The 24,323-nt window shown below is 35.7% G+C and overlaps 1 protein-coding gene and 1 non-coding gene across 2 annotated transcripts in view; one reads left to right on the forward strand and one right to left on the reverse strand.

The window, feature by feature from the left end:
• C15H18orf63 (chromosome 15 C18orf63 homolog) overlaps positions 1 to 24,323 on the forward strand; it is a 115,462-nt gene that overhangs the window by 35,003 nt on the left and 56,136 nt on the right. Inside the window, exons 8-11 of the mRNA XM_047526242.1 lie at positions 660 to 756; positions 888 to 973; positions 2,201 to 2,384; positions 9,954 to 10,925. Of these exons, the coding sequence (XP_047382198.1) occupies positions 660 to 756; positions 888 to 973; positions 2,201 to 2,384; positions 9,954 to 10,925 (1,339 nt within the window). The remainder of the gene's footprint in view (positions 1 to 659; positions 757 to 887; positions 974 to 2,200; positions 2,385 to 9,953; positions 10,926 to 24,323) is intronic.
• LOC124965900 (U6 spliceosomal RNA) lies at positions 20,831 to 20,937 on the reverse strand. Its single transcript, XR_007105283.1, has one exon. It is a non-coding gene; the product is annotated as a U6 spliceosomal RNA (small nuclear RNA).

Genomic DNA, 24,323 nt, shown 5'->3' on the forward strand with positions numbered 1-24,323 from the left:
TGGATAAAGGAAGTGTGGAAAATATATACAATGGAATATAATTCGGCCTTAGCAAAGAAGGAAATCCTATTATTTGTGACAACTTGAATGAGCCTGGAGGACTTCATGTTAGGTGAAATAAGCCAGACAGAAAAACCAATACCGTGTGACCTCATTTATGGAATCTATGAATTTAAACCCATGAAGCAGAGAATGGAATGGTAGTGGTCAAGGGTTGGGGTTGGGTGAGGAGGTAGGTCAGGCAGATGATAGGCAAAGGTACAGAACTTCATTAGATTGGAGGAACAAGTTGGAGAGATCTATTGTACAACATGGTGACTACACTTAATAACAACATATTCTTGAAAATCACTGTGAGCAGATTTTAAGTATTCTCATCACAAAACACGTATGTGTGTGAGACAGTGCATGTTAATTAACTTGATTTAGTCATTCCACAATGTGTACATATTTCAAAACATTTTGTCATACATGACAAGTATATGTAATTTTTGTCAATTAAGAAAATATTTAATACAATGCATGTTTAGAACTAGGATAAAATGATTAGCTTTTATTTATATATGGTTAGTGAGTTGCTAAGTCTTTGAACACTTTCGAAATTGCATAGTTAACCCAGGCATTGGCTCATAATATCTTACCAATTCTTATTTTCACAGTATGAAAATGGGACAAATAATAAATATTCTTCATGTCTCACCCCCTGACTGTCCATTTCACTCATTTGAAGATTTCCAGATGCACTGGAATGACCTGGTAGGAATGAAAATATGTATTACATTAGAAGTTATCTGATTTTTTTTAGAAGTTATCTGACTTTGTTTCTTATAATTTAACCAAAGTTTGGCTTTCTCCAAGGTGATTTAAATTTTGTGCTTAATTTATAGTATGGCTATAAACTTCCAGAAGAGTGTGAAAATGTTAAAATATATTGCAACATCTACTTCAAAATGATCGGAGAAAGAACCTTCACGTATCCTTTAGGCACCCTTGTATTAGCTGCTGTCTGCCTACCTTTTATCTAGTCTTACTCCCACCACCAGGTTGTCATTATCTAAGTGAAACTACTTTTCCCTCTACTTAACTGCAAGAGTGGCTTTTGTTTTGCTTAGAATTTCTCCATATTTTACTTGAGATGAGATTAATAAGTCTAATTTTTTTCCTTAAATACTATTTCAACAATTTAGACTAAAAAAGAAAAATTGGAATAGACAAAATATTTTCATATTTGTTTCCTAATAGAAAGTTAAAAAATAAAATAAAATAAAGGTATGAATCTCCTTAGCCAAGAGCTCCCTCCAGTGGTATGTTGGACATTATTGAAAGGGTTGAATTAAAGAAATTAACAAATATTTTTCTTTCTGGAAGATTAATTTTACAGGCAATTTAGAGGCTATGGCTTGCACTTAATGCATCGTTAGCTTAAGAAAATAGCTTTCTTAACAGTATTTTTAAAAATTCACAGAAAAAGAGCACAAGTGCTCAGGTGAATCTCTTAAGTCTTAATAAGCACTGACTTCACCCTTCCTGTCTGTCTTTGTATTCTGGCCAGCTGGAGTTTAGAAATGGAAGAGCCATCATGTGCTCTCCTTGTACTCTACATTTCCTAACCCTCCACAGTAAAACTGAGGTTTACATACACCAGTTACATCCTTTCACTCATTGCCAAGACATTATTCCAAGTCTTCAGAATATTTCTCATCAGAAAAAGTAACTTCTTCCCTCAAAGAACTGCTGTTAGGATTTGAATATAATCCATGCACGTTGTCTCTCTGAATTTTTCATCACTTTAGTAGATATGAGCTGTTCATTGTTCATTGTAGCATTTATTTCTATATCTATATGTGTTGTTTTCCTTATAAATCATTTTTTAATATCTTAGTTTGCTCTTCCTTACAGATATACCATAAGGGTACAATGAATTGCCTTGATTGTGAATGTTATATCAAAATATCATATAATATAAAAATATGCAACTATTTTTAACAAAAAGTTAAATTTTTAAAAATGGAAGGAATGAAGGTCCCTATGAGGAAGTGTACTTTTTGGCTTTGGATAGTATGGGATAGGCAATGTGAAACATAACTAGGATTTATTTGTGTTCTTTCCAACATTGCTATTTTAATGCCTTTTAAAATTCCATGACAATTGCTATCTCATATGTACAAAACCCCTCACATTGTTCTTTAACATTGTCCAGATACCCTCTCAGTTGCATAAGAAGTCAACCTATACAGTTCTTTCCAAGGGTAGACTTGGAAGAAGTATTGAAAAGTTTTCTTTCAGATTTAAAGTCTAAACTGCCCCAGATATGTGGATTTCCTATAAAGATGACAAATAAACCATGCTACTGCACACAAGAATTAACCAAACCCCTTATCCAGGTAAGATGTTTTTATTTTAACTAGTTCAAGTCACACAAGGCAGCTGTCTTACTTGGATCTCTTGCTTGTGTGGGACTTTTTCTCTCAGTTCAGTGTTTCACTAATAACTATATGCTATCATTAAGGTATTTAACCATTTATTCCTGCCATTTGTTGCTGCTGTATTTAACGTGGTATTATAGTACTTGTTTACTGAAATAGTTCACCCACATTGAGGATATAAACGAGTTGGGCTGTTGGAGATTAAAGAGGGCAGTAAAGAGAGTATTTTTTGGAGACTGCTGTTGGTGCATGCTCAGTAGAAGGTGGGGTGCCTGCTGCTTACCAGGGTAAGCCCCTGGAGGTCTCTGGAAACTGCAGCAGGAGGAAAGCAGTTCCACAGTGTCTGGCTCCTGTCTGCCTTCATTGAGAAGCCACTATGTCTGCTGGAGGACAAGTGAAAGAAGAATGGCTATTTAGGGTTTATCCTATACCCCAGAGTTTGTTAGAACAAAGGAGTAGAAAACTTAACTTCAAATCAAACTCAGATTTCGAGTTTTACTAAGGCTAGAAAACTTTGGGGGAAGGAGGATTGTTTCCTCTGGGTTTGTCCCCATTGTTTTGTTAAAATCAGTTTTTATGGTGATATATAGAATACATATAGAAAATACATATGTGTACAGTTTAACAAATAATTATCAAATGCCCATGTAAACAAATCCAGGCATAAAATATAATGTTGTCAGGAGTTTGGGAACCTCTCCGCTCATACCTACCTAGTCATTACCAACACGCTCCCCAGCATACTCAAAGAAAGGTAACAACTATCCTGACTTCTTTGAAAATTATTCCTTGTTTTCTTTGTTTTCATAAACTTAACATGATCCTTAAACACTACATGTGAGTTTTGCCTGCTTTTGAACTTCACGCCAAGGCAATCAGAGAGTGTGTTCCATCGAGTCTGGCTCTTTTTGCTCAGCATGGCATTTGTGACATTCATCAATGTTCTTCCACTTGTAGTCAGTTCACTTTCATTTCTGTGTAGTATTTTATTGTATTTTGTTATAACACAGTTTATCTATCCAAGTACTATTGGTGGACGTTCAGACTGGTTCTGTTTGAGGGCTATTAGTAGTCATGGTACAGTGAACAATCCTGTGTGTCTCCTGGGTGTATGAACATGATTCTTCCAGGAGATCAGTAAGCATGCTTCCAACTTGAGCACCTTTGCCAAACTCCTTTCCAAAATGGCTGTGCCTCCTGATTCAGTCCGTGTAGGAGAGTTATGTTGCCCCACACCCTTGTCCACACGTGGTAGTCAGTCTTTACTTTCAACCATTCTGGCAGATATATTATTATCATGTGTTTATAATTTATAATTTCCTGATTATTAATGAGGTTGAACATTTTTTCATATGATTATTGGCCATAATTTTTTAAGTGCCTTTCCACCATTTTTGTACCGTGTTATATGTGTGTTTTTAACCCTTTTATAGGTATTAACAGATGCTCACTATGAATTCTTTTTCGGTCATATGTATCACATTTATCATTTTCTGTTCTGTAACATGTTTTCTCATTCTCTGAATGATATATTTTAATTGGCATGGAGTCTTATTTATAGACAAAATTATCCATTTTTTTATGATTGGTACTTTTTGTGTCTTGTTTAAAAAATGTATCTGCACCCCCGCTGATAAATATATCTTATAATATCATCTAATAAAAGGGTTATTCTTTTCCATTTAGACGTACATTCCAATTGGAATTTATTTTTGTTGTATGGTGTGATGTGGGCAATCATATTTCTTTGTTAATATGGATATCTCTTTGCCCAAGCAATAGAATTGAAAAGACCATTCTTTCCCTAATACACTGCAGTGTACAATCTCTTTTGTAAGGCACGTGTTTTATGTGTGTGTGGGGCTGTTTCTGAGCTCACTCATCTCTCCCTGGTTTATTTACTTCTCCTTGCACCAATTCTACACTTTTATAATTAAAATTAATCTTGAACTTTGCAGTTATTACAAATATTATGGTAAGAACATTAAATTTTATAGGATTTATTAAATCTAGGGAAGCATCTTATTATTCTTGATTGATACATTTTCATACAAATTTAGTTTCAGTTTGTCAGGGTACATACACACACATATATACAGAGCCTGTTGGGATTTTGATTATTGAGTCTTATAATCCATTAACATTTTATATTTCTCCTCATTTAAATATATCTAATTACTCTCAATAATAGTTTATAGTTTTATGTATAGGTAAATCTTATATACCTTTGTTAGATTCATTCTTAAGTTTATATTGTGAATAAACTTTTAAAATTTATTATCTCTATCATTTATTTTAAAATATTTTTATATTTTGCTTTAATTTCTCTTTTGACCCATGAGTTATTTAAAAGTGCATTTCTTAATTTTCTAAATGTGAAAATTTTTTAGTTGCTTTATTCTTTTGTATTTCTAGCTTAAATGCACTGTGATCCATCAATTGCCAAGAGGGGTTTTCTGATCTCCCACTATAATTGGGATTTGTCTATTTCTCCTACTTTTAGCTTCTGCTTTATCTATCCTGAGACCACAATAGTGGATACATGTAAATTTAGACTCCTTTGTCTTTCTAGTGAAGTTAACTTGCTGGCCTGGCCAGACTTACTCACTGCCGCATAGTGATAAGAATTGTCGGCCTGCTAGATTTTACCCAGAGGCGTAGAAAGGACTCTCCACTGAAGGCATTTGAAAGGAACAACTCGTGCGGCCTTGTCCTCATGTGCCACAAATTCTCCTTGGAAAGTCTTCTGTATTCCATTAAGATTTTGGAAATTTTCCTGAACATAACCTTCTGTGTTTTTATACAGCTAACAGATAAACTTGTTTGTTCTCATGGAAAAAAAGCATCTCTCCATATTGCAGCATAAAATAGGAATACACTTATTGCCTGAACCACATGTATGTATGTAAAGAGGAGCAGAAGTGCTCCTGAGGTCATCCTCTCTTTCTGCATAGCTAGGTCTGCTTTCTTGACTTACTTACAAGGGCCTCTGTTTAATTTCCACTACTCCAGTGATTTGGGCTTTATGTAGCCCAAACATTATACCTTGTAACGCTTTTTCAGGTTTTGTTTCCTTGCTGATTGTTTCAGTTTTCTTATTCTCCCCCACTGAAATCCAACAGAGCTGGTATCTGAGACCATTCTCTTCCTAGACCAGGTCACATCATCTGTCACTGACCAGCTTATGGATTTGGTATCTGTGGGTCGGGGCCAACCTGCCTCTACGATTAGTTGGAGGAGGACATTCCAAAACCATGACAAACTAGACATCAGGGGCTATAGGCAAGGCTTCCTTAGAAGGAATATGGATGGACAAATCTCACTGATATCTTTATGATACCAAGTCTTAGCATTTTTCCCAGACATAACATATTTTAAAGTTTAGTTGCTAGCCACTTCCAAATTCAAAGAATTTGGAAGAAGATATATAATTACATCATGTGTTTTATTTATTTATTGAATACAGTTCACATCTGTTTTATAAATACTAATATTTATAATATACTCCCAATATACTTGTGAAAAATTGCTTCATAAATGTAAAATAACACTTTACTGGAAATTTTTGCTTGTACATTTTCTTCTAACAAATGGAACCCTGACAATAAGAACCTGCTGTACTCATTTCTTTCCTTTTATTTTTTTATTTTACCTATTTAAGAGTTATTCTGCTAATTTCTGTGCTTTCTGTGTGCTGGATATCTTTACATATATTCTTTAATTCAGTTATCAAAATTGACCATGGAGATAAAGAATCGTTTTCTTAATTTTGAAGAAGAGGGAACCAAGACTCAGGGAATCCAAGTATTTAACCAAAGCCACACCGTTTAATACACTGCAGAATTAGAATTGAAATCCAGACAGTCAGATTCTGAGTGCTGTAATTGGAAAAAGCTTAAATATCCTGTTCAGAGCTTAGGTTCTAGAAATATTCTGGTTTTGAATCCCTTAAATTGTATAATTTTGGGCAAGCTATTGTGACTTTGTTCCCTCAGTGATAAAGTGGAGTGAAGGGACAGTAGTGGTGATGACAGCACTTGTCATGAATGAAACACTCTGGAAGCAACTCTGAAATGGAATCTAGTGTGAATCATGATTTCACAGGAGCGACACCTGTGGAAGATGGGAAGAAGGCAAGGTTGGGTAGAGCCAGACGTCTAGGCAAAGCAGGTGCCAGACAGCCTTGGCCAGCCCTCCCCGCAGTCCTGAGGCTAGGCTGGCCCATCGGAGTTCTGCATTGACCCAAACTGCCAGGTCTTTGTAACCTGTCCTGAGTTTTTAAAACTCAGCTGATTTAAAAAAAAAAAAATTTTGTTTTTGGTGCTGGGAATTGAACCCAGGACCTTGTGCATGCAAGCACTCTACCAACTGAGCTATATCCCCAGACCAATTTTTAAATTTTTTTAATTATCAGGAGTGCTTAACCAAACTAGATTTTTTTAATTATGTAAATTTCCAAAGATGCTTAAAAGAAATTGGTATAATGAACATTCAAATGCCTGTTATCTAGCTTTCCTTGACAATACTTTTAGGTGAGGGATAAACTGGAGTTTTTTGAAACAAATTTCAGGTATATTGTTCTTTCACCCATAAAGATTGTAGGGTGCATTTATACCACATAAGAGCATTTTAAAAAATGTTTTATAAGTTCCATGTCATTATTATACCTAATAGGATTAACAACAGTTCCTTAATATCATCAAATACCAGTTCATACTGCAATTCCTCATTTACCTCAGAGATTTGTTTTCAGGGGTTTTGTTTAAATTAGAATCTAAACAGGGTTCACCTCATTTCATTTAATTATTATTTCCCTAAATCTCTTTTCATCTATAGCATTATCTATAGCAGTTATTTGCTAGAAAATCACAATCATTTACCATAGAGAATATCCCATATTCTGGATTGCTTCCTGGTTGTGTCATGTCATTTAAAGTTAATATATTCTTGGTATTTTCTATAAACTCTGTAGTTAGATCTAAGTTTAATTGAATTCTGGTTCAGCTGTAAGAAAGACACACACTAAGGTGGTGCTATGCATATAACCAGATCTTAATAGATGAAGCACATTTGCTCAGGCATTTTGGTTTTTCCTCAAGTTTCATTTGAGGAATTTATAGGCCTTAATACTAGGCCTACACTAGACAGATATCCATTCCTATCTAAACATATGTTTAAGCTTTCATTTTTCTCTACAATTTTATATCAATGTATAAAATTATATACATTATATAGAAATTAAAAGTCCACCAAAGTACATTTTCTGATGATACCTAGCAGAATAATGATAATGATATAATAAAGTTTTTGCTTTTTGTTGGCTCATGACTTCACAAAGCTGTGGTTTGTTTACCATTTATATATATTTAAGTTCTGTGAATTATTTATGATCTCATCTGCTGTTTACATAGGTTCTTTTTAGTCTTCTTATAAATTTTGAATACAAACCTAGAGGTTCCCCCCTTTGGGCTATTTATAATATTTTAAAACAAACTACTAGAAACTATTTTCACTAGTAGTATATTTCTGAGACAGGTAAGAAGAAACAGGATGTGAATATAAACATATTTCAGATACAAGACACATATTCTGGAAAAGTTTTATGTTAGAATACAAGTAATTTATTCTTATGCAAATCTTCTTAGAGTGAGTTTTTCTTTTGATATCTCAACTTGCAGGTATGTTCTTTAAAAGTTACTACAGTTTATGAAACCCAGGGCCCAAGAAATGAATGTTCTTACTTTTCTATAATTAATTTCACCCCAGTTCTTAAATTGTTTTTTTCATCAAGTGGAAAAAGAAGTCAATCTGGATCCTTCAGGGTGAACCAGTCCCTTGAGATAAAATTATCTCCTTGAGGTGGAATTTCAACCATATTTAAGGATCCTTCTCACGTGCTTCCTTCGTGTGTGTAAGATGAGGGCAGTGGTGTGTGGGGAAAACCACTGGTAGGTTTACGCAATAGGGTCTACAGCAAAGGCAGATGCTTTAAGCTCTATCTGCTCTGGACACCTGCAGAGCTGGTGAGTGGACTCCTAGAAATCAAAGGAGGCATTAGTAATTAAGCCTTCTAGCAAAAATAGCAGAAGTGTGGCTTTACCTTACTTTTTCCTTCCAAATTTTGTATATGTACACTGATTGGCTGGTCCTAAGTCAAAACCCTAAATGGAAAGGAGAAAATGTCAATTTGAGATTTCTAGGCTCTTGCTCAGGAAGGAACACCAGGAAGAAAGTCAAATGGAGGTTGAACACCAGTATACCATTCCCACTTGGATGAGACAAGGCCTTCACTTCTTGACCTGATACGATGGTGATGGTCTCTTCTCATGGTATCTTTGCAAAGATAGTACACCAGATTTACTAGGACAGTTTTTACCTTTATGCTGGCTCCCATGTACAGAGGACTTAAGAAGAAGAGCTGTACCACACTTTTCACTCTCCAGAGGTATTTGAATCATGTTCCCCAAAGTTTATAGGTTTTTAAAATTTTTAACTATCCCATAGTAAGTATCTAGAATGGGCAAATTCATAGAGGTATCTAGAAGGGGCAAATTGCTCCCAAGAGCTGAGAGGAAGGGGAAATGTTTTTTTGGGAAAAAAGTTTTAGAAATCAATAGTGGTGATGATTAGATAACATAAGTTCAGTGTTAATTGTACTTGCAGCCAGTGAATTATTCACTTAAAAATAGTTAAAATGGTTAATTTATTGTAAGATTGTTTTCTTAATATTATATTTATATTTTAAAAAGAAAATGTAACTTAATTTTTCAAAGAAACCATAAACACTTTGCTGTCTTTGATGCATCTGACTTGCTGAAATACTGTGGTGGGCAACAAAAATACAAACACAAGTAAGACAAGCCCTGCACTATAGCCAAAATCTCACATACCTTAAAGGTTTAGTGTAGATACAACCATCTCCTCCATCAATCAAATTTTTTCAACAAGTACTTTTGAGTAACTATAAAAGATATAAGAAAACATAAGTCAAGGTTCTTACTCTTCAAGAATGTAGTATCTATTTAGGGAGGTGGAACATTCTCACTAAACTATAAGACCACTTCCTTATACCATATTTTTGTGACAGGTAATTATTAACTAGCAACAGATCCTTGGAGGGTTGAGAGAAAAACAGTCATTCTGTGGTAGATTGATAGGTGAAGGATCCAGAGGAGATGGGACTTTCAAGACAGGGGAAACCACAGCTGATAACAGCTTAGAGAAGGGGGAACATTTATAGCAAGACTTCTGGAGGACAGTGGTTAGCTCTGTGTGTGTATAGTTTTTATAGTTGATTTACATTAAATTTAGAATATGCCTTCATCTTAAAACATGAATTTGAAAGGACGGATACAAACCATAAGAAATGTACCCATTACACAGAAGACCCATTTACATTCTTTTTCTATACCTGTTCTGCATATCATAATATTACTTTATATTCTTCTTTTGACAATATTTATATTTTATTTGTTTTCAGTTAAGGTAATTATTACATGTAATTTTTTTCTAATTTCTGTCCTTCAGGAAAACAAAGTCAAACCGCCCAATTTGACTACTAAAAAACGGTTCAGGGCTTCTCTGACTCAAGCCTCTTCCTTAAAACCTGCCCAGGCTCCCAGTCTTCCACCGTGTTCGGTAGCCGCAGACCACAAGGTGGAGCTTTCCTTCAGCCAGCCACAGTGTGGCCCTTCGTCAGCGCTGCGTGGCCAGCCAGAGTCTGCGCAGGGCAGAAAGCCATCCTTTCCTCACAAGGTCCCACAACTATGTTTGAAAGAGTCAAAACTCAACAGAGGAGACACTCAAGTTCAGCAAACAAGTCTTAGCTCCCAAAGTAACATCACCCCTAAATTCATACCAATTTTCAAAAGTAAAATGTTACAGACAAACAAAAATATCTCAGCACTTGGCAAACCGAAAATGAAACAGCATGTTTTTACAGAATCTAAATTGTTTTCACTTAAAACTAGTATAATTGAGGATGACAAACTAAATTTAGGTCCAACTGTTAAAAAGAAACCTAATAGTAACATTCAGATATATGCTAGAAATTTAAATCAGAAGAGCTCCAGATCTCTGCAAGAAATAAATACTGAGCCCTATGAAAACATGACAAAATATCCCTCTTCTAAAGGAAAATCAAATGAAAGCAAACAACTGACTAATAGTGAGGTGATGATAAAAAACTCTGTTAACTTTTGGGAAAAAGAAAATTTAACAAGTAAATGTATAACACAAATTTTAGGGAAAAGCTACAAGTTACTAAAACTGGAAAGACAGCCACACATTTTTGAATCAGACATAGAAACTAAAGATCCCCAACTACAGCAAAAATCAGCAAATGAAATTACAGAAGTCAATGTAAGTGACTGCAGGTCGATAGTAGGCAGAACAGCCCACAGGTCTAAAAGAAAATTATGTCTGAAGCCTTCAGACACCTCCAAGAAGCATCGTTCCAGTCCTGCTCATTGTGGGCAATCCAGTTCTTCTAGGAACCAGGTAAAAAACAAATTTTTTTTAAATGTTTTAATCCAATAATATTTTTGATATACTAGACCTTTAAAACCCCAAAGTAAAGATTCAAATGATTTGCCCAAGATCATCTAGAAACTTAAGTATTAAGAAACAGAATATCCATGAATGTAAAAGAAAAGAATATCTACCAGGTAACTGAGATGATACCTTTTATTTGTTTTTCTTTACATTATTTGAATTGGGATTCCTACTTTGAGGGATGCCCAGTATCTTGGTAAAAAGGAGCTATTCTTAAATTCCTTCTTAAAATCAGCAAGGAAACAGGAAGAGGTAGGAATGGCATATCCTTTGAATGGGCCTGTGCACAGCCACTGTTTCGTGTAGTAAAGACCCAGAGAGGGAAGACATGGAGACAGGCCCTATGTGCTTCTTCTCCCTCTTCTGGGGTCTCTGCAGACTATGACGTGAGGACAGCAGCACCCTGCTTTAAGATTTAAGCTCGCATACCTGCAGAACACCAGCCTTCTAATGGGCCCCCATGATAACAGACTTCAAGAGGTTCATCACCAGGTCAAAATTCACTCTGAAAGGGCTGCGATGTCACCTAAATTTAAACTTGAGATCTCGAGATTTAATTGACAGTGCTGGGTGCATGGCACTGAATTCACAAAATCGTGCATCTGGAAATTATATTTTATTCTGTGCTGTCATCTGTTCTATTCTAAGAACAAACATGTTACTGAAATATCCACAAATACTTTTTTTGCATAGAACTATTGGAATACTTTCAAATTCTTTAGGAACCTACTAGAAAACATATTCTTTTCTCTTCCAAATGCTATTTCTTCCTATGACTAATAGTCATCCTAATTTGAATTAACTAAAAAGGTACTTAGTCTTTTCTATGTATGTTATGATGTTGCATTTTATATTGTTTTTGACATTTTACATTTTAATGCACTTAGTAGGTGATTGAGGAAAAAAATGTATGTGCCTTAAAACTTGTTATTTGCATTTCTGGAAATAAATGTAATCTATTCCAGATTTTATATTATTGTAGATGTATGGCACTTTCTCACTTTGTTTACTTAAACCTGACACAATTTTTAACATTAAATCATTCCATCATCTAGAAATAACAACATAATGAAGATGATTATAGAATATAATTATAGAAAATAGTTTCTCCTAATTATAAAATTAATACATACTCCTGGGAAAAATTTGATAAAACAAAGAAGTTTCAAGAAAAAGTTAAAAAAAAATTAAAACCTGCCTACAATTCCTCTTTGCAGAGATGCTTGCAGAGATGACCACTCTGGATGCTGGTGAATGCTCTTCTAGATGTGTCTCATGGTCACTCCTGTGAGCATGAGTCAGGTTCTGTATGCAGCTGCGGACCCTCCTTATTCACGATGACTTTCTCTTTAATGTTTGCATAGTATTTTATTGTAAATGTGTGTACTCTATTTAACTAGTTCCTGCATGATTGATGCTTAAGTTTCACCCAACTTTTCACTATTATAACAATCATGTAAATAATTTTGTACAGATCTTTGCAAAGTTTCCAATGATTTTATATAGTAATTTGATAATTGAAACTATCTTTATTTTACCTTTACTATTTTTATTATTGAAATTTATTTAAAGTCATTACTTTTTATTATCAAAATTTTTAAATCACACAAAGTACAGATAACAGTATGAAAAACCACTAAGTGTCTCTCACCCAGATCCACCAATTAGTAATGTTTGCCACTGTTTTATCTGCTCACAGACACATTTTTTGCTGTAATATTTTAAAGCAGTGCCTATCTTGAATGTAAGGTATGGTATTTTTCAAAGGAAAAAAAAAAGATGTGGGTATATATTACATTTTGGGGATATCTGCTCTATCTCCATTGGTTCACTAAATTTCACTTTTGTTTTTACATGTGAACTAACAGGAAGCCCTGAGTACATAAAGCCTATTTTAGAGCAGAACGAGAGCTTATACTGGAGTGGAGACTTGGTTTTCCAGCAGCATTCCTTGTCCTTCCTTGTCCCCTGCTATGTTTCAGGCAGTGAGTCAAGCGCTGTGTCCACTCCTGAAACAGATGAGACAGCTGTTGCCTGAACCCCAGGGTTGATAGTATCCAGCAAACCATTCTGACTCCTGGCGCAGGCCTCATGCTATATATGTATTGAAGCAAATGTCTAGAATGTAACAATTTATTGCAAATAAATGACCTATCATTTGCAAAAAGAGAAACGCAAATAAAGCTTCTCACCTAATGAATGTTATTCTGACTTTCAAACATTTTGGATATTTATTTTATAAAATATGATATAATTACTGTAATACATTTAAAAGAAACAAAAGTCTTCATTGAGAATTCCACTGAAATAATCCTTCTTCAAGAACCAGTAGAGAACCAGTCCTGAGTTGAACTTTGATTGTTTAAATGTGGTCTATCCCCACCATTCACTAAACCACTGCAGTTAAGCATAAGTAGGCATAAACTCTCCTTTGAAATGTAAATATAATTCTAGTTCCTGAAACCATTAAGCATTTTTTGTTTTCCAGAATTTTCTCTTTATTTCCCAAGCTGCCATTTTCACAGGGACATGCATTTAGTTTAACACCTGTTTTGAGTGTTCCTTTCTCCTTCTGAAGCTAGTCTTATAGATAAGTAGGGACTGCAGTAAAGAATGGGACATCATTTTGTTAGTGGTAACAGGGTTTGTTTGTGAAAGTCAGCCTTCCCACTGCTCTGAATTCCCAGTCTGCTTCCTGCTGCTACCCTATCATTACTAAGCCATAGGCATTGGAGACTTCAATTGTAAACTGAGCAAAACAGCTGAAAAATAAGTCCACTGCTAAGTGATGTGTAGCATCTCCTACTTCTTTGTATAAAGAATCTTGATGGCTCCTCCTCCACTTCATTAGTATGTAAAATTTAGACTTTACATTAGAATATTTCATTTAGATAAATGTTAAGCTACGTGGCAAGACTTGCTGTGTATTGTCAGTCAATGTTCTTGGGTAAAGTAGATTTATTTTTCTCTTACAATATTTATCCTAATGAAAGTTTAAAATATATGTATGTCTATTTGTATTTATGTACTTTAATCTTGATTGGGGGATAGATTGTTGATTTAACATTCCATGTTCAGAAAAAAAGGTTCTAGATCAAATTTTTGTGCTCAGATTCACCAGTCAATGAAGATTTTGGTACATTTTAAAGATTACAATTTCTGAAAGCCAGGAAAATTCCAAATCTAATTAGGGAAAACTAAATTTTACTTCTTAAATTTTTGGTGATTTATATTCAATGTGAACACCTCTTCCAAAAAATCATTCTTCACATTCCATTGTGAGTTAGTTTTAGAACCATTACAATTTTAAAACCATAAATAAATGATTTTGTTTGGTTATATCTAGAAGTTTAAGAAATCAGCCATTACATTAAATACCTGTGGAAATAGGCCAAAATTAATGCCAAGAATCATATTTATAGAAATGCCAAAGTGCTTCTCATGTACTACTCACATTTTCAAAGTATGTGTTGCTTATTACATTTGTATTTTTTTAATAATTTTATTACATATTATAATTACACCATTTATTGTATTTGCCGCTTACGATAGCAAAAAGGTAAAAACATAGAGCTTCTCAATGATTAGTTCTTATTTGACTAACCAACCAACCAGCTTTTACTCTTTTTTCATATTGCCTATGATCTGGTGTTATGCTGGAACTGACAATATATTGAATACTTAAGATTGGCCAGTATATTGATACTTAAGAATGGCCAGTATTTATAAAGATTTAAGGATGTCATGGGCTTTATGTATTGATGTTTAAAATGTTCATGTTATTTCATCATGTTTTATTTTAAATAAAAAAGAAGGTATTTCAAATTAGTGTATTTTTCATATGTCAGAGTGACTGTAAAGTTTAGACACATTACAAATTCCTTTCCCTCTGTGATTCCTTTTCTTTGCTTGCCTTTGCTGCTGAGCCCATGTAAACTAGCTTAGTTCCTTAGCACTTCCTATAACTATTGTCCTCAAAAGTCCTTTTTTACTTCATTCAACAGATATTTAGTGCTGTATTTGTTGTGCGCCAAGCACTATTATAGATACTTGGGGCATGTAAAGGAACACCGAGCTTACATTCTAGCAAGGAGATAAATGTAATAAACATAACAAGTGAATTACATTACATGTTAGAAAGTGGTAAGTACAGTGGGAAAAGAAAACAGAGCAAGGTGTGGCAGATGGTGAAGCTAGGCTTCCTTGAGCAGACTTTAGCAAGCTGGGAGGGGAGTTGGCCCCAAGGATGCCTGAGGGCTTTGCAGGCACCAGGACCGGATATGGTCAAGTATGTCAGGGAACCTTGAGTGACCAGAGTAAAAGGAGCCAGAGGGGAGCAAGGAGGGATAAGAGCTAATTGCACTGGACCTCACAGGTTGTGGCACTTCACTGACTGTCTAGGATTGGGGCCAAAGCAGTGGCATGATCTGACATGTTACAGCACGATCCCTCTGGCTACCACATCATGAAAGAGGAGCTGAGCCGGGGGCTGGGGTGTGAAAGGAGAAACAAGAAGGTCAGTTAAGAGTCCAGGAAGAAGACGGTAAAGGTGGAAACTCTGCCAGATGAGAACTGGCAGTTTTGATAGATTTTGAAGGGTGGAGCCCACTGGCTTATGCATTTAAGAGAAAGAGGTTTCTCAGATGACTCCAAAGTTTTGGACCTGATCATCTGGAAGGATGGGGTTATTAACAAATGAGATGAAAAGGAGCAGGTGTGGGAGTAGAAGGGCTGGGGATTGACCATTGGATTTCACAACATGTGGCCATTGATGACCCTTATGAGCAGTTTCTGTGGAGTGATAGGGTGTGAGGCAAAAGCCCAACTGGGGTGGATTAAAGAGACAAGGAAGGAGGAGGAATAGGAATTCATGAGCATAGGCAGTTCTTTCGAGAAGAGTCATCAATGGACCTTCTTATTTTGTTTTCTCCTTAAATAGTATTGTTTCTTGATATTATGCCATTCTTGGAATGCTGTTGTCCCAGGGCTGCTGTGATCTTACATCTCTAGGTGCATGTTTTCAGTCTCCTTTATTAATTCACATAATTTCCCAAAGACATTAAAGGAAAATAGTAGTTATGCCAGACACATTTGGGGACCAGGAGGAATGGGAACAAGGCACTTGAAATGAGAGAAGTAAAGTGAACAGAGGCAGGAAGATGTACCTGAGTTTAGGAAACTGATCCTGGTGTGCTTAGTCATTTCTCCCGTGGGGACCAGAGTGACGTTACATCCAGTCTGAGGGCGAAATCCTCTGTAGATTGCTTCTGTAGAAACTTGGTCCAGAAGCAGAGACTAGAAGATCAGACAGTGCTGACAGACCTAGAAATGTCAGACCCCAGAAACTGGACATACATGGGGTATGCTGGAGAAGAGTATTTCAAGTTTGAGCTGCTGCAAGGAGAAATACAGAAAATGGGGAGTAGAAAAGTGTTACAGGAAGACCATTGGTTTATGTGTCAGTAACTGGGTTGGGGGCATTAGAAAGGTTCAGGAAAAGATGGCCAGCAGATGACTATACTGAATCCCAGGACATAAGAGCCTGGGGAGTCATCCACATAAAAATGTAGGTTGAATGTGTATGAGAGAGTACAGGGAGCAAAGAACACAGGCAATGATTTGAGGACACAATTCCTGAGGAAGGACAGAGAAGAGCAGCCCCAGTACAAGCAGAGAGCAGAGGTCATAGAAGCTGAGAAGGGAGCTTAAGGAAGCCAGCCAGGACAAGTCCTGTAGAAAGTCTGGGAGAAGGAGCCAAGAGGAGACAAAGGGAGTCTGTCTCAGAAGCCGCCACAAACTCACATGGTGAAGTCAAGTGAGCGGGAAGCAAGTGGGGAGTCCTCCAGGGAAGTGCCTCTGTGACAGGACAGAAGACATATTAGGAGGGCTGGCCAGAGCAAAGCACCGACGCTAAATATAGCCAGGAAATTCGAAGGCACTGGGAGGGACTATGTCAGATGAACAAGACTTTTCAATTTTGACCTTTTCCTGTGATTTTAAAACTTCTGGAACTGCTACCACTCAATAGTAACAGGAAGGAAAAACTCAAACTTTCAACCATCTTTGTTTATCAGTTTTTCTGAAGTTAATTGATATGAATTGATTTTTAAATACTTCATTTGTCTTTTCTACTCTCATTTTCTACCAGTGAATTTTTTAATAGTTTGCACAAGAAATAAAATGCTTTAATGTTTTGTTGTATTTCACAAAGAGCACCCTAGCTACTAATACATATTGATTACATTATGAAATTCCTGAATTTAAAAACATTCAGGGATGTTTTGCTATTTACATTCAGAGATGAAAGAAACTATATATATATATATATATATATATATATAATTCACATTCCTTTTTAATTTTGCTTCACTAGCTTCTTTCCAAAGCTTCAAAAGGAATTATTTCTAGTTGGCAGCCTATATTTCCTGCATAGAAAGTATAAATCTGCAGTCACACTTAGGAGAAAACTGGCAAAACATTTGTTTCTGTGTTTTATTATATATGTAGTTACCTCACCACTGAAATAATTCTGAAATAAAATCTTTAAATCTCTGAGAACAGAAATTAAGCAGCCTTAAAATAAACCTTGGGTCTACACTTAGGAAACATTTGCCAGTATAATCATTAATGAAAAATGAATAATGCCACAGAATTTCACAAAAAACTATTTAAACTCTTATTATAATTTTGAGAATTAGAATATCATATAAATTTTCTTTTTCAAATCCATTCTTAGTTCTGCTCCTTGTCAGTATTGTCATTCTTAAATGAGTACAGGACTCAACAAAGGACACCTCAGGTCCTTCTTTCCCTCTTCAGTTCTAAACTTGATAACTTTTATTTTCATTTGAATCAGAATTTTAAAACTACCTTCCTCTTGAAGCTAATGGCAAGACTGGGTTTTTCAAACTAATCCATTCACTGAAAACAGCTAATAATGCTGGATCAATTTTTTTTTAATATGCAAAAGCATCAAAGAATCAAAGTGTTAATATTAAGAGTTACCCGTCTAGGGGCTGGGCTTGTGGCTCCCTGGTAGAGGGCTTGCCTGGCACATGTGAGGCACTGGGTTCCATCTTCACCACATAGAAATAAATAGAGTCATAAAAATATATTTTAAAAACATGCCTTAAAAAAAATTACCAGTATAAATCTTAAGGGAAATGAGAAGCCACAAAAATAAGCATAATATTCAAAATTGCTTTTGCTCTTTAGAAATTTGATAACCCAGACGTGAAACTGAACTGAGGATTTGACGACACTGAGGAGTGAGAGAAAGAAGTAGAGGACTGCCAAAGGTGGGCGCCTGATGGAGCCGCCCACCACCCCCGCCACCCTGCAGCACACACATGTTGCTGGGACCCTGAAAGGTGATGCCCGCACACCCAAGAGAGCCATAGGAACACTCCACGCCCTTCCCTAGAAAGAAATCCCTAAGAAGCCACACAGCCCCCAAAGTGGATTTCAGCCCAAATTTGTAACATCGAGTTATCCAAGAAACCGCAAGCCAAGACTTTAGTTTAAAAAATCAGAAATATCAAAAACTTCAAGGAGAAAAATAAAACTTTACCGAGGGGCGTTAAAGCAGATCCAAGCAAATGGAGAGGTGTGTCTTGCTTAGGGTTAGTTGAGGAAAGCTAGTTTGTGGGTGGCACTTCTCCCTGCTCACCTTCACCTTGGGTTATGTGCTGGCAGACCAATGCTGTCACCACACGAAGGACACACCTGCTCTTCCTGCCTTGGAGGGCCATGAGAGGGGGCCTGAAGCCAGCTTTGCAGTCACAGAGGCAAAACCTTCCCTTTGGTTTTAAGGCAGTTGCAGTTGGAGGTTCTTGCCCCTTCTGACACATCCTAATTCTTAAAATTTTATACAGAAAAGTAAAGAAGGAAATAAGAAATCCACCCCAAACCATGTCCCCAAGAAAGAATCCTTGTTAACATTTTCGTGTTGGCCCTTACAGACCTTCATGTGTATGTATGTGTATGTGTATTTATTTTTATAAAACTGAGAACATTCTTGTTTTATACCCTGATTTTTTTTAGTTACTATTGTTTTATATAGACCTATGTTTTTAAATATGCATCAAAATATTATTTTAAGAAATGTATACATTTTCAACATATAAATATGCCAAAATGTAGTCTTTATTTTCTGATGATCCTTTTTTTCTTTATTGGTGCATTATACTTGTACATATTGATGAGATTCATTGTTACATATTTGTTCATACACAGGATGTAGCAATATAATTCGCCCTATATCATTCCCCAGTATTTCCTCTTTCTCTCCTTCCTCCCTCCCCATGATACCTTACCTCTACCCTACTGGTCCCCATTTGATTTTCATGTGATTTCCAACCACCCCTTTTCTTTTACTTTATCCTCTCTAGCTTCCACATATGAGATAAAACATATGACATTTGATATTCTGAGTTTCTGGCTATTTCACTTTATATAATGTTCTTAAGTTCTAATCCATTTTCCTGTAAATTACATAATCTCATCCTTCATTATGACTAAATAAAATCCATTGTGTATACATATCACAGTTTCTTTATCCATTCACTTTCTGAAGGACACTGAGGCTGGTTCTGTAGTCCGGCTATTGTGAATTGTGCTGCTATAACATGGGCATGCATATGTCTCAAGAGTTTGCTGGCATTAATTCTTTAGTATAAATACTGAGGAGTGGTATAGCTGAGTCTTCTGGCAGCTCTACTGCTAGTCTTTTGAGGAAACTTCATACTGATTTCCAAAGTGGTTATACTATTTACAATCCCACAAACAGTGTTAAAAGTGTTCTTTTTTCTCCACATCCTCTCCAGAATTTATTATTCTTTTATTCTTGATAGCTGCCATTCTAACTGGAAAGAGATTGTCAGTATATCTTTGATTTGCATTTCCCTAATTGCTAAAGATGCTGAACATTTTTTCATATATGTGTTGGCATTTGTATTTCTTCTTTTGAGGAATGTGTGTTTAGTTCATTTTCCCATTTATTAATTTGTTGTGGGTTTTTTTGGTGTAAATTTGTTTAGTTATTTATATATTCTGCATATTAATTCTGTTACAATGGTAGCTGACAAAGATTTTCTCTCACACTGTAGGTTATTTCTTCACATTCTTGTTTCCTTTGCAGTGCATAAACTTCTTAATTTAATACCATCCCATCAATTCATTCTTGACATTATTTCATGAGTTTTAGGGGTCCTGTTGAGAAAGTCATTGCCTGTGCCTATATATTGGAGTGTTCACCTTACGTTTTCTTTTAGGAGTTGCATATTTTCTGATCTAATTTCTAGGCATTCAATCCATTTCCATTTGACTTTTGAGCAGAGTGAGAGATAAGGGTCTAGTCTCATTCTTCTACATATGGATAACAGTTTTTCCAGCACCATTTGTTTAAAAGTCTGTCTCTTCTCCAATATATGGTTTTGGCAACCCTTTCTTGGGGTCAGATGACTGTTATTTGTGTGGGTGTATTTTTGCATCTTCTATTCTGTTCTACTGGTCTGTGTCTGTTTTTGTGCCAGTGACGTACAGATTTGTTACTATGGCTCTGAAGTGTTATTTGAAGTCAGTATTGTGATGCTGTCAGCTTTACTTTTATGACTCAGAATTGCTTTGACTTTCTGAGTCTTCTATTCTTCCAAATGAGTAAAAGGACTGCTTTTTCTAGTAATGTGTGAAATGTCAGTAGTGTTTAGATGGGAATTGCATTGAATATGTAGATCACTTTGGGTAATATGGTCATTTTGACAATATTAATTCTGCCTATCTGTGAACTTAGATTTTCTTCCCATATCTTGTGTCTTCTTCAACTTCTTTCTTCAGTGTTCTATAATTTCCATAAAAATAGGAAACTCTTCAAGAATTTGAATGTCATTGTCACACAGGAGCCATGCTGACCTTCTCTGTGTCATTCCAGTTGTAGCATATGTGCTGCTAAAGCAAGTACAACATTTCATTACTTTTAAAAAGTGCAGTATTGGGGTTTTTTTGTTATTATTGTTATTTTTTTTTTATTTTTGTAGACTGCATTTTGATTCATTGTACACAGATGGGGTACGACCTTTTGTTTCTATGGTTGTGCACGATGTAGAGTCACACCATTCGTGTAATCATACATGTTCAGTGTTGATTTTGAGAGAGGGATAGGACCCAGGGTCACCCAGGCTTTCTGGGCTAGGAAGTTACTGGGTGGATTATGATTATGGGCTCCATTTAAATGTTATATCACTTTCCATTCTTTCACCTTTAGTTTATAACTGTCTTTGCCTTTAAAGTGAGTCCCTTACAAACAACATGCAGTTGGGTGTTGTTTTTTTAAATCATTTTTCCAACCAATCTCTGTGACCATTTACATTCAATACTATTATAGAGAAATGTTTATTAATTCCTGCCATTTTGATTTCTTTCTAAAGTTTAATTTGGTCCTGTTTCTCGTTTGTTTAGTACTCTTCAGTTGAGATTTGTCCATTTGTGAACTCTAAGGTTTATTTTGATTTCTTCTCTGTGGAGCATTTCTTCAAGTGTTATCTGTAGTGCCACCTTAGTCATCATGAACTCATTTAGTTTCTGCTTATCTTGGAAGATTCTTATTTCTCCTTCAATTCTAAATGATAGCTTTACCAAATATAAAAATCTTGGTTGATAATTATATTCTTCCAGGAATTGGAACACATTATTTCAAGCCCTCCTGGCTTTTAGAGTTTGTGCTGAGAAAGAAGAGTAATTCTGATTAGCTTGTCTCTACATGTGACCTGATATGTTTTTGTCGTTATTGATGTTTGTTTGTTTATTTGCTTGGTTGGTTGGTTGTTTGGTTGTTTTGAGGCTTTTAAAATTCTATCCTTGTTCTGTATGTTAAGAGTCTTAATTATCATGTGTCATGGAGAAGTTCTTTGTTGATCATGTCTATTTGGGGTTCTGAATATCCTTTACCTAGATGTCAATTTTATTTTCAATGTTTGAAAATCTTTCTGTTATTAATTCCGTGAAGAGGGTATCTATTCCATTTGCCTGCATCTTACAATGCTCTTCATTTCCAATGACTCTTAAATTTGATCTCCTAATGTTGTCCCAGAGTTCTTGTATATTCAGCTCATGGTTACTTATTTTCTTTCCTTTTATACTATCAAAATGTTCAAAACTGGCCACTTTGTCGTCCAGCTCTGAGATTCTGACTTCAGTATGATCTACTCTATTAGAGCGACTTTCAATTGAGCATTTTGATTTATTGTGTCATTCATTGTCAATATTTCTGTTTGGTTCTTTTGCAGTATCTCTCTGTCCCCTTACTGAATTTCGCATTCATATCCTATTCTGACTTCTTTAGTTCATTCATTTGTTGAATCTTTTTAATTATTCTTTTGAATTCTTTATCTAGTATTTCATTCAGCTGAATATCTTTGGAGTCAGTTGTTGGTGAATTATGAATTTTAGGGGGCTTTATGTTACCTTGGTTTTTCATGCTTTTTAAATTCTGATATTGGATTTTTTAAAATTCATTTTTATTGTAAACAAATGGGATACATCTTGTTTCTCTGTACATGAAGTAGAGGCATACCATTTGTGTAATCATACATTTACCTAGGGTAATAGTTTTTGATTCATTCTGTTATTTTTTTTCTTCCTCCCCACCCCTCCCACCCTGCTTATCCCTCTATAGAGTCCCCCCTTCCTCCATTCTTGCCCCCTTCCCAACCCCTTTTATATGTGTCATCATCCACTTATCAGTGAGATCATTCATCCTTTGGTTTTTTGAGATTGGCTTATCTCACTTAGCATGATATTCTCCAACTGCATCCATTTGCCTGCAAATGCCATGTTTTTATTATTCTTTATGGCTGAGTGATATTCCATTGTGTATATATACCACAAGTTTCTTTATCCATTCATCAATTGGGGGGTATCTATGTTGGTTCCACATTCTGGCTATTGTGAATTGAGCAGCTATGAACATTGTTGTGGCTGTATCTCTGTGGTATGCTGATTTTAAGTCCTTTGGGTATAGGCCGAGGAGTGGGATAGCTGGGTCAAATGGTGGTTCTATTCCAAGCTTTCTAAGGAATCTCCACACTGCTTTCCAGGGTGGCTGCACTAATTTGCAGCCCCACCAGCAATGTATGAGTGTACCTTTTCCCCCACATCCTCTCCAACACCTATCATTGCTTGTATTCTTGATAATTGCCATTCTAATTGGGGTGAGATGGAATCTTAGTTTAGTTTTGATTTGCATTTCTCTTATTACTAAAGATGGTGAACATTTTTCATATATCTGTTGATTGCTTGTACATCTTCTTCTGTGAAGTATCTATTCATTTCCTTAGCCCCTTTGTTGATTGGGTTATTTGTATTCTTGGTGTAGAGTTTTTTGAGTTCTTTATAGATTCTGGAAATCAGTGCTCTATCTGAAGTATGAGTGGCAAAGATGTTCTCCCACTCTGTAGGCTCTCTCTTCACATTGCTGATAGTTTCCTTTGCTGAGATAAAGCTATTTAGTTTGAATCTGTCCCAGTTGTTGATTCTTGCTTTTATTTCTTGTGCTATGGGAGTCCTGTTAAGGAAGTCTGATCCTAAGTCAATAAGGTGAAGATTTGGACCTACTTTTTCTTCTATAAGATGCAGGGTCTCTGGTCTGATTCTGAGGTCCTTGATCCATTGTGAGTTGAGTTTTGTGCAGGGTGAGAGATAGGTGTTTAGTTCATTCTGTTGCATATGGATTTCCAGTTTTCTCAGCATCATTTGTTGAAGAGGCTATCTTTTCTCCATTGCATACTTTTGGCACCTTTGTCTAGTATGAGAAAATTGTATTTATTTGGGTTTGTGTCCGTGTCCTCTTTCTGTACCATTGTTCTACCTCTCTATTTTGGTGCCAATATCATGTCGTTTTTGTTACTATTGCTTTGTAGTAGAGTTGAAGATCTGGTATTGTGATACCCCCTACTTCACTCTTCCTGCTAAGAATTGCTTTAGCTATTCTGGGTTTCTTATTCTTCTAGATGAATTTCATGATTGCTTGCTCTATTTCTGTAAGCTACATCATTGGGATTTTAATTAGAATTGCATTGAATCTGTACAGCACTTTTGGTAGTATGGTCATTTTGACAATATTAGTTCTGCCTACCAAGAACATGGGAGATCTTTCCATCTTCTAAGATTTTCTTTAATTTCTTTCTTTAGTGTTCTGTAGTTCTCATTGTAGAGGTCTTTCACCTCTTTTGTGAGATTGATTCCCAAGTATTTTATTTTTTTCGGAGCTATTGTGAATGGGGTAGTTTCCTAACTTCTCTTTCTGAAGATTCATCAATTATGTATAAAAATGCATTAGATTTATGAGCA

This window comes from Sciurus carolinensis, chromosome 15 (genome assembly GCF_902686445.1).
Source record: "Sciurus carolinensis chromosome 15, mSciCar1.2, whole genome shotgun sequence".
Taxonomy (NCBI): Eukaryota; Metazoa; Chordata; class Mammalia; order Rodentia; family Sciuridae; genus Sciurus; species Sciurus carolinensis.